Raw genomic sequence first — 11,465 nt, forward strand, 5'->3', positions numbered from 1 at the left:
TTCAGTAAATCTGATTCTCTGTCCACAACGTGGCCAAAGAGTAGCTACCCCTATATATATATATATATTTAGTTATATGTATGTACTTTTACAAATTCAGCTTATGTGCAAAAAAGGAAGCTATTGGCACACAGTTGACAAGGGACGAATTTGGAGTTTCTCTCAATATCCTGTCCACATAACCTCACTTGGCTGCCCTTTCACCTGCTGTGTGTATGAAGTGACTGGCCAAGGTTAGGGATGTGGTTTGAGTTTTGGGAATAAAGATTTTTGATTGAGTGATGTAATCTGTTTTATGTGGGCATCAATTCTGTGCCCTTGACCATCATTCACTTGCTTCAATCATATGACCAGCCAACCTACTTACACCTGTAATAATGGTAGCGCCTGGCATTTATACTATAGCCCCTATTTGAAGTGATACACTTCAGAGAAGTTCAGAAGAAATAAACAAGATCTTTCAATTACTACCTGGCTAATTAGTTTTTTGTCAAGAAAATAAAATGATGCTGCATCTCGATCCATTCCCAGAGAGTCATAGGGGATTTTACTCCATTACAGCTTTGTATCATGGAACACCTCATTATTCATGGCAATGACTCAGAAAGGCATCTGCCTTGTTTTGTTGTGACACATATCTGTCTTTTGCCCACTTATCTGGCTCCAAATGGAAGCTCAGGCAAATGAGAGAGGTTCCAAGTTTCTGTTATTACCTCATTCAGGCTAACCAAAGCAGAGAATTGGGAGATTTTTCCGTGTGCTGTCTCAAGGGAGTTGCTTGTATTAGAGTATATAAATTATCTATGAAAAAAATTACTTTGATATTGACAATATGATCCTTTCCTGTTTCCCACTGCCTTGCAAAATGTAACAGGGTTGCAGGGCAGCTTAAGGGTTAAAAGCAAGCATTTAAAAAAAATCATGATAAGCTAGATTCCGATTTTGACTTTGTCAAGATCTATAGCAAGAATCAGAAAACTTTTTCTGTAAAGGGCCAGCTCATAATTATTTTAGACTTTGCAGGCCATATGATCTCAGTCACAACTACTCAACTCCACATTTGTAGTTAAAATCAGCTATGGATAATACATACATGAATAGGCATGGCTGTGTTTCAATAAAACTATATTTATAAAATAAGAAGTGGGCCAGATTATGACCATGGCTATAGTTTGCCCACTCTTGATCTGTGGGATCTTTCACTAGTAAGTTACTTAACTCTCTAAGTTTGTTTTGAGACTTAAAAAGCATAATGTGTATAATGAAACACCATGTACTTGCTGTATAGTAATCACTTAAAAATAGTAGTTGTTTTTATTTTGTTAAAAATATTGTATATCATATAATTTAAGATGTAATTGGTTGTAAGATACATCTGGATTTCAGAGATGTTTAAGTATGATTTAAAGGTCTTAGAATTGATGAAATATGATTACTAATTAACTATACTATGAGGATTATATTTAGCTTTTAAGTCTTGTTTTACCAGTGGTTGTTTAAAGCTTCTTGTATAACAGTTCTTTGTGTTTTTTTTTTTTCCGTAAGGGACACATGCCACGAACTCTTGGGACACGTCCCACTACTTGCCGATCCTAAGTTTGCTCAGTTTTCACAAGAAATAGGTCTGGCGTCTCTGGGAGCATCAGATGAAGATGTTCAGAAACTAGCCACAGTAAGTTCATTTTCACCGTAAAGACTGTTTTATTTATGTCCATTTGTAAGATAAAGAAAACCTCAGAGCTTTTTATGAATTACAGGCATATGTTCTGGAAAGAGCACGGTGATCTTATCATTTCCCGTATTGCGTTTTTTTGAAGCACAATGAGTTCTTGGCTTATTGAGTACCAATATTTGCATTTTATCCTTCTTGATTAGGAATCAGCTATATATAAGGGGCTAGGTGGGAAATATATAAGGCTGTGAGTCATAAGGTCTTTGTCACAATTACTCTTTAGCCACTGTGGTATAAAAGCAGTCACAGACAATACATAAATGAATGAGTGTGGCTGTTCCAATAAAACTTTATTTACAAAAGCTGGTGGTGGGCCAGGTTTGGCCTGTGTTTTTTGACTCCTATAGAAATATTGTTAATAGTAAAAGTCATACATTTATGATAAAGTAGGGTTTGTACCTGGTATTATCTCTTTGATTAGTCTGTATGGTTGTAGTCAATCATAATTTGAGTCTGCAGTAAGAAACTCGGGCTCAACAGTTATTCTAAGTACAAAACCAGAAAAAGATGGAACAGATTCTATTTTATCTTCTTAAAACTGAGATTCTTCTCAAAATAAACAATGTGAGGGGAAAGATCTAAGGTTGGCTGTTACCTTTAAGTTCAGAAGAGTCAAATCTAGCATGCTCATATGCCTTATCTTAGCCCCATTTTGAAGGGCCAGGAAAAGAAAGAGCAGGTTTAGCAAACTCACCTACAGGGACTGGTAAATTTGTCTAAATGAGCAGAGCTACCAGGGGAAGAAAAATCGTATCTTAAATTTTATGTGTTTTGGCACAGATACACATCAATGGCATGTTGGATATGTAGAAATATTCGCCACTCTCACCAAAAAATAAGTTTTCTCCTTGATTTCTTAAAACATACACCCCTTTTAGTGTATCTTCTGTTTCCTATGTTTGATGAAGACATGAGAACTGAGAAATATTTCTCTACTAAAAGATAGATAGCAGTACAAAGGCCATCTACATGCAATGACTCTTGGTGTCAGTATGGGGATGAGTAGGGGATAGTGGGGACTGTGGTGAACTAGGGAGACCATGTCTCTTGAACAGCAGAATGCTATTTCTCAGCTTCAGTGATTATTGCCAGATGGGATGCTGCGTGTTGCCAGAACTCCCCAATTTTTGGAAGAAACTGGCAATTTAAATTTCTAAACAAATTTTTTTAAAAACCCACCATTATAAGCCAAGGAAAAAATATGTGTAGACCGAATCTGGATCTTGACTTTCAGTTTATAACCTCTGCTATAGGGCTTGTATCTCATGTGTATTGGCTAGCTATCATGAATAACAAATTATTCCAAAACTTAGTGGCTTAAAACAACAAATATTTATTATCTCATAGTGTTATGGTTGGAAATTTGAGAGCAACTCAAGCTGAGTGGTTAGGGCTCAGAGACTCTCATGAGGTTGCGATCAAGATGTTGGCCTGTAATTATCTGAAGTTTCGGAAGTCAGCTTCCAAGATGGCTCACTCATGTGGCTTTTGGTGGGAAGCCTTGGTTCCTCACACTGTGGGCCTCTTCATAGTCTGTCTGAGTGTCCTTATGCCATGGCTACTGTCTTCCTCCACAGTAAGTGAGAGAAGGAGAGGGAGAGAGAGAGAAGAGAAGAGACAGAGTAAGAGCGAGGAGGGTGCTGTAATGCTTTTGTGACTTGACCAAATGCTGTTCATGTTGGCCATATTGTGTTCATTAAAGGGGACTCATACCACCCTACCCTCAAGGGAAGAGGAATTAGGTTTTTTAGAAAAAGGAGTATCAAAGCGTTTGTGGACATATTTGAAAACTATCACACCATGAGTCCTGTTATTTAGTTATTAGACCTTAACTCTGGCTTTAAACTTCTTGTTTTTGGAACCTTTTCTGCACCTTACAATGTTCTCTTGAAATTTTCTGGTTTCAGTTCTTGACTCCCTATAGCTTGTATTCACAATTAGGGAGCAAGATGTTGCTTACTTCTCTGATTCTGAAAAGCCACAACAAACTGGAAATCAACTGCCATGCTATGTGGAGCTGACTGTGTGTGTGTGTTTGTGTGTGTGTGTATGTGTGTGTGTGTGTGTGTGTGTGTGTGTGTGTGTGTATGTGTACATATGTGTCCAAACAAAGAAAGAATAAGGTAGGATTATGAATGTAGGTAGATCCTAGTGAGTGCTCTCAATTCATTTTAAAAAGTGGTGACAAAAAGTAGTTTTAGTGTCCTATATTTTTATACTCCATCAAATTATGATTAATTTAATCTCATCATTCAAATTATATTTACAAAGAATAAAACATAATACTCCTTATTTTTTGGGAAATTTATAGCCTATATTGATAAAACTAAGATTTTTTTCAGAGGAAAGAAATTTTGTCCTGAATTTCAAAAGATGAGAAAAAGTCAGTCAAGTGGAGAAGAGGGAAAGAGGTGAATAGAGGAATAGTGTCAGGTGGGATAAGATGTCTCTAGTTTGGCAGGACTCTGTTCTTTTCTGGAGGCTGTAGGGGAGAGAATCTGTTTCATTGCTTTTTCCCCCTTCTAGAGGCTGCTTGCATTCCTTGGGTCATGGCTTCCTTCCTCCCTATTTGAAATCTGCAACAAGGCATCCCTTTGAGCTTTCTTCTGTCATCACATCTCTCTCTCACTGACTAGGAAAGTTCCTTTGCTTCTACATGCTTGTGACATTAGATTGGGCCTCCCTGGATAATTCATGGGACTCTTTCCATTTCAAAATTCATACTCTTAATTGACATCTGCAAAGGTAACATATTTCACAAGTTCTGAGTATTAGAGCATGAGCATCTTTAGAAGGGGCATTATTCTTTGTTTCTACTTTTATACTTTCAAGAATAAACTAATACTTGTATCTTATACAACTTGTACTACTTTACTAGGGTCAGCAAATTTGCAGGATGAATAAGTTTTCTTTAGGAACTTACATTCCTTAGCATGATCCTAATACCCTTGGCCTTGAATTGCTTTAGCTCCAACAGCCAAAAACACTTCCATCTGGGAGAAATCATTAAATCATTAATCATGTTTCTCTCTCTCTTTCTCCCTCTGCTTTTATTGCCCTTTTCCTGGAATGTATATACCTGATTTTCTGTAAAAGTCATTCAAGTTAACAGATATTCTTTAAGTGGTTAAAATATCCTGGATACCATGAGGTAGAGGTAAAAAAAAAAAAGAGGTAGTATTTGGTTCAAGAAACTTGCAATCTAGTACTCAAAAATTCAGAACACCCAGAGTCAATGTCATTTAAAAAAATTTATATACATTAGAAGATACATGGAAGAACTGGATTAAATGTACCCTGTGTGTGTGTTAGTTCTGAGTTCGGTGTTAGAGACTGGGGTTCAGGATAGAGGGCAGGAGCCAGAAGAGATGGTCTTCTTCATAGGCAACAAGTAGGATGGATCAGGTGTCCTCCAAGGAGGCCAACCCACCTTCACTCTTACTGTGACTTTAACAGTCAAAAAACAAAAGCAAAAAACCAACATGCAAACCTACAAAGGACTGCAACGATTTTGAGTCTTTTCCAAATGCAGCGAAGAATTTGGGGGTGGGTGTGTACCTCTCTGTGGTTTTGCCTGATTTACTCATTTCTCTTCCTTGAGATTGCCTGAGCACTCACCCCGCCTCCCTCTGACATCCTGTCTCTCACAAGCTTTGCAGGTCCAATTCTTTCCAATTTCATATACTGCCTATTTACTTTGAATAGTGTTTTGTAGACCAAAGAGAAATTTGAAAAGACTTTTCAGTGTGATGTGGAGGAAGATAGCCTCACACAGTGTGAGAAGGCAAGGGAGATTTTTCCTAAAATGATATTGAAACTGCTATTGACTTCTAGAACTACATCCCAGCCCTCAGCTAAAAACAAAATGAATGGAAAACTGCCAGAAGATGGTCTTGAATAAAAGCACAGCTAGATTTCAACTGAGCAGTTTCAAAGAAAACCCTGGAAGGAATAACCTGTTGGATAACATGCATATTAATGACCCTCAAGCCATATACTGAAGCTAGAAGGCAAATTTAATGACCCACTTGCAAAGACTAAGAGATTAAGATTTCGAGTCTTACTGGCAGGGACAAAAAGTCCTCTGCTGGGGGTATAGTGGTGGCCAGCTAGGCCAGATGACAAATGAAGGTATTATTAGTTCATTTCCTCAAAGTTGTTTGCATTAAGCCCTCTGAAGAAGTACTAGGAAAAAATGAGCAATGAGATGCACCAAAGGAGAAAAATCCATAGAGAGGACAAATGGAAAGTCATGGAAATCACCTTTTATGCAGAACAATGAGACAGGCTATATTACTCTTTTACTCTAGGTGAGATTTATTTTATTAATGACTCTGTTTCTATAGTGCCTGTTTTTCCTTGTTTAGTGAATTTAAGCGCTTATGAAAAAGAGAGTCATGCTTAGTGAAAGCAAATACTTAATAACTTTCTGTGTCAACAAATTCATCTAAGGAAAAAAAATAACCTCCGCTAGGACTAATTGGCACTGCCAAACTCTATTTTGTCCAAATCAGCTTTTGAACTTCTGGGTCTAATATTCAGAGGTACCGGGCTGTATTGCCTGTAGCTTCTGTATCTTCTTGCTATATTTCTGCATGATATTTATTTTGACATTTTAATAATGTTCAGATTTGAGAATGAAGCTATCTTTGCTGTTTTATGTGGGCAATGATTTCTATGCCCTGAGAACCATTTAAATGAAACTCTTTTGTATCTGAAGAAATTGATGATAATGCTCAGAAAATGTATTTCAAATGCATCGTTATACATGTAAATAATTTGCCCTCTGGTGGATAATGAATAAGGCCACTGTTTTTGGCAGCTGTACTCTTTTCATACACATCATAACTGTCCGAGGTCTGTGTGTGATAGATATGCAAAAATATTCCCAATAATGGCTGGTTAGTTTGTGTTATAATTTTGAGACCAGCCATTTCTCATTGTAGTGCTGGCTGATGTGAATTTAATAGATTAGTGTGCATGTTAGGGGCTGTAAACTTAAATGCCTTCAGTGGCCAGGTAGGCAGCAAACGTGTTAAAATAGCCTGATATAAGATAGTAAAAAGCATCTAATAAGGCTTACTCCTTGTGTAATAAGAATGTGAGAATATATACTATGCCTAAAGTCCTTCAAATTCAAAAATTAAAACAAAACCAAATGTTCTTTGGCTACAAATGTTGTCTGCAGACTGAGACAGAACTGCATGCTTTTAGTTGCCAGGCCTTGTATCTAAAGTTAGGTTTTTACCTTAGATTATACCATTCTTGGGGGACAAGCCCATGCTAGATTCATCTTTACATCACATTGTATATTCTCAATTTCTGTTTGCTGGACAGTGGCATATTTTTCCTATGAAAAGATAGCTATTACAGTGTTCAGTAGAGATAAGCATCTAGTTGCTGTTGAGAGGCTGCTGGTTTTGAATTATAACTTTAAACATGCTACAAACATGACTCTCCTACATATGCAAATGTGTGTCAGAGATTTATTTAGTTCATCAATGAGGAAAAAGCGGGATGGTAAATTTTGTTCAAACATGAATTTGAGGGACTGAGAATATATAGTCACCAAAAGAAAGATACCTAAAATAAGACTCAAAATGGTTTACGTTCTATGGGGCAATAAAACCATAACCTTGAGGTTATGTTTTTTTTTTTTTTTTGAGTTGGAGTCTCACTCTGTCGCCCAGACTGGAGTGCAGTGGCCGCTCCCGGCCACCGCAGCCTCGACTTGCTGGGCTCTGGCGATCCTTCCACCTCAGCCTTCCAAGGAGCTGGAACTACGGGCGCGCACTACCACACCCAGCTAATTTTTGATTTATTTTAAAGATGACGTCTCGCCAAGTTGCCCAGGCGGGTCTCGAACCCGCAGGCTCAGGCAATCCACTCACCTCAACCTCCCAAAGGCGCGGGATTACAGGCTGAGTCACCGAGCCCAGCTGAGGTTATGTTTTCTACTAGGCAGAAATTATTTGCATGACTAGTGGACAAAATTAATTTGCAATTGATCAATCTTTGCAAGCTAACATTTAACTTTACAGTGTGTGGGCCATAAGCAATAGTAAATCGGAAGTCAGAAAAAGATGATATCCCCTGGATCAGTGCTTTTCAAACTGTGGTGTGTGTCAAATAACCTGGGGATCTTGTTAAAATGCAGATTATGGTAGAGTAGGCTAGAGTGGGGCCTGAAATTCAGCATTTCTGACAGGTTCTAGGTAATGCTGCTGGTTCAAGAACCACACTTTGGTGGCAGTGACATTTTAGATATGTGAGCCTGCTAGACAATACTTGAGTATGTCTTTCAAAAGGCACATAGTAATCTTTTATCCTTATTTCCAAAATATTTTGGATACTTTTCTGAAAATTGAATTAATAGGGTATCATCAGATGAATATTATGCAACGTGAGATGAGTTTATTTATTTGAGTTGAAGTCTCATTTGTCTCACTATGTTGCCCAGGCTGGAGTACAGTTGAATGATCAAGGCTTCCATAGTCTTGACCTGTTGGCCTCAGGTGATCCTTCCATTTCAGTTTTCCAAGAAGCTGGGAGTATAGGTGCACACCACCATATCTGGCTAACTTTTGGATTTATTGTAGAAACAAGGTCTCACCATGTTGCCCAGGTTAGTCTCAAACTCCTGGGCTCAGGCAATCCTTTCATCTTGGACTCCCTAAGTACTGGGATTATGGGTGTGAGCCACCAGGTCCAGCCAGATGAGTTTATTTATGACATATTTATTCAAGACCTGAAAATGAACCCTTGCATCTGTGAGAGCCATGTCATTGGTTCTGCTTTGTGCAACTGCTTTCACATTCTTCTTCTGTTTACTGTTTTCTCATATGACTTATATTACTTATTTTTATACAGGAATGTACAAACAGAAATTTACTGATCAGGTGAACTTAGAAGTTAGTCCCAGATGTATATTGATTTCCCCTCCCCTAAATGTTAGAAAATGTAAAGGGGCATCTTTCATCAAATGGTGCATCCCATCCTATGATGCAGATGGCTTCAATTCAGTCTATTCATTTCTCACATCATAAAATCATTTGAAACAGACAAAGCTGTGCATCATCTGTAGGAGAAAGCAATCAGTATGAATACACCACAGATGTTTCCCAAGCAGAATAAATCGGCCTCTGGCCCAGTTGGAATTTTCCCTCTGTAGCGTTTTAGGTCATCCATTCAGACCTGTCGACCCTGAAATGTGTTTAGCTTCACTTTCTGATTGAAAGGATTCTACTAACTGGGCCTTGGTAATGCTGATGAGAGGACAGTCTTGGCCAAAGGTAATGAAGGAATAAGCACTCTGTCCCAGAACATGTTCCCAGAATATTAGTCTCATGAAATGATGTTATGAGTTCTGAAAAAGATAGGATCTATGGGCAAATTGTTTGAAAAACACTGGGTTAAATAAACAGAACCTCTAATAGGATAATATGCAGAGTGAATCTCCAAAAGTAATACAAAATTATTTTTCCAAGTTTGCCATTTTTCTTCCATTCTAAGATGCCATTGGTTGTAAAACATTGTTAATTTGATAGTGGCTTTTGATTTTTTTTTTTTTTTGAGTTGGTGTCTCACTGTCACCCAGACTGGAGTGCAGTAGCCCCTCCCGGCCACCACAGCCTCGACCTGCTGGGCTCTGGCGATCCTTCTGCCTCAGTCTTCCAAGTAGCTGGAACTACAGGCATGCACTACCACGCCCGGCTAATTTTTTATTTATTGTAGAGATGAGGTCTCACCAAGTTGCCCAAGCGGGTCTCGAACCCGCGGGTGCAAGCAATCCACTCACCTCGGCCTCCCAAAGCGCTGAGATTACAGGCTGAGCCACCGAGCCCAGCCTTGATTTTTTTTTTTGAGGAAAAAAAATTCAACTGATAAAATTTTGACACTTTGTAAGTTGAAACTTATTTTGGAAATATTAAAATATAAAGAAAGTGAAATTGATAATTGTTGATAAAATGGTACAAAGTTTCAGGTAGACAAGTGGGATAGTTTTTGAGATCTCTTATATAGCAGGGTGACTATGTCAATAAAAATGTATTGTATATTGCAAAATCACAGAGTAATTTTCAAATGTCTCACCATAACAATGATAGGTAGGTGAGATGATGGATATGTGAATTAGTTTGACTTAATTATGCCACATTGTATACAAATATCAAAGCATTGCATTGTATCCCATAAACATATACAATGATGATTTATCAATTAAAAATAATATTACAAAAGATAACTGTCATGCAAAGGGAGTCTGGCTGTTTATACTCCTAGCCAAGAAATGAAGGATGACTAGTGCCTACAGTTATAAGCAGAACCACCACAGATGTCATGTCACTAGATGAGGGAAGAGAGAGAGAGAGAGAGAGAGAGAGAGAGAGAGAGAGAGAGAGAGAGAGAGAGAGAGGAGAATGAGAGTAAACTATGATCATAAATTGGTTCTCAATCTGATCAGGCAAAAGGGGAGAACCGTGGGTACATCTGAGCTCTGATAATGGCAAAGCGGGAACATGTAGATTCTGAGTGTGGATAACTCTTAATAAGCAATAAAAATCTTAGGAACAAAACAAAAAATAAAAAGAAAGAAAATACATTATATGGTCGCAGCAGTCTGTTTCATGTGCATAAGCATCCCAAGCTATTCATAATCCAAGGAGCACAGCTTAGGAGAGACAAGTGTTAGCATCTTTTTTAAAAGGGTAGAATTCATTGTGACTATGACCTGATCCTTAGCTGACTTTTCATGTAGGAAAAAAGTATCAGAAAATTAATAATACAGAATTCCTTTTATACCTCCCTTAATCAAACAAATAATTTGTTTGTTCTGTGTAACAGAGTTTGCATTTATTGGGGCTTTTGATGGCCATGAATCAAGTTATTTGAGTCTCAGGTTTAACCAATACTTTCTCATATTGAGAGTGATAATGAAATGTAGAGTCAGTCTTAAACTAATAATCAACTATAATTCATAGTGGAAGTATCATTATAAAGATAACCTTATTTTATGAATTGCTAATTAATATTTTCCTTCCTGTTGAGAACATTAACTTGTTTTCTGGTCCCTCTTATTATTGTCTACCTGGCTGGGGGGGACAGCGAACCTTTGGATGCTAAAAGACTTAAGAACAGCTGTAGTTCTTTCTGAACATGGATGACATTAAAAATGATCATTTTTGTGTCTCTATAGAAAGCCCGAAATAAGCCTCAGGCTTATTTATTCCATGTAGAGTCTTTGAACTAGTTCAACTGTGTGGATCATTTGATACAAAGCTGACAAAGGGCTGGAAGGAATGCACTTTTATACATTCTTAATTGAGAAGTTTGGGTGGATGATCAGTTTGTGTGTTATTTCTAAGAGTAACTTAATTAAAAGCTAATAATAACTATTCCGACTCATTATTTTCACTTGTATGTCTGCTATGCATATAGAAAAATAGTAGCATCCTGCAAGGAACATTCTAATTATTATTATTATTATTATTTTGAGTTGGAGTCTCACTCTGTCGCTCAGACTGGAGTGCAGTGGAACATTCCCGGTCACTGCAGCCTCGACCTGCTGGGCTCCGGAGATCCTTCCGCCTCAACCTTCCAAGTAGCCAGAACTAGAGGCATGCGCCACCACGCCCGGCTAATCTAATTTTTTAAAAAAATTAGTCCCATAGAGCATAACTTCTGTCCTTTTTAACTATTTTCACCACCACATTTTCTGGTTTTTTTTTTTTTTTTT

The 11,465-nt window shown here is 37.8% G+C and overlaps 1 protein-coding gene across 1 annotated transcript in view; it reads left to right on the forward strand.

Moving 5' to 3' along the window:
• The window catches only part of TPH2 (tryptophan hydroxylase 2), a 96,487-nt gene that overhangs the window by 55,079 nt on the left and 29,943 nt on the right, over positions 1-11,465 (forward strand). Inside the window, exon 8 of the mRNA XM_008055240.1 lies at positions 1,546-1,672. Within this exon, the coding sequence (XP_008053431.1) occupies positions 1,546-1,672 (127 nt within the window). The remainder of the gene's footprint in view (positions 1-1,545; positions 1,673-11,465) is intronic.

This window comes from Carlito syrichta, unplaced genomic scaffold (genome assembly GCF_000164805.1).
Source record: "Carlito syrichta isolate Samal-C Ts95f unplaced genomic scaffold, Tarsius_syrichta-2.0.1 Scaffold301786, whole genome shotgun sequence".
NCBI classification, from domain to species: Eukaryota; Metazoa; Chordata; class Mammalia; order Primates; family Tarsiidae; genus Carlito; species Carlito syrichta.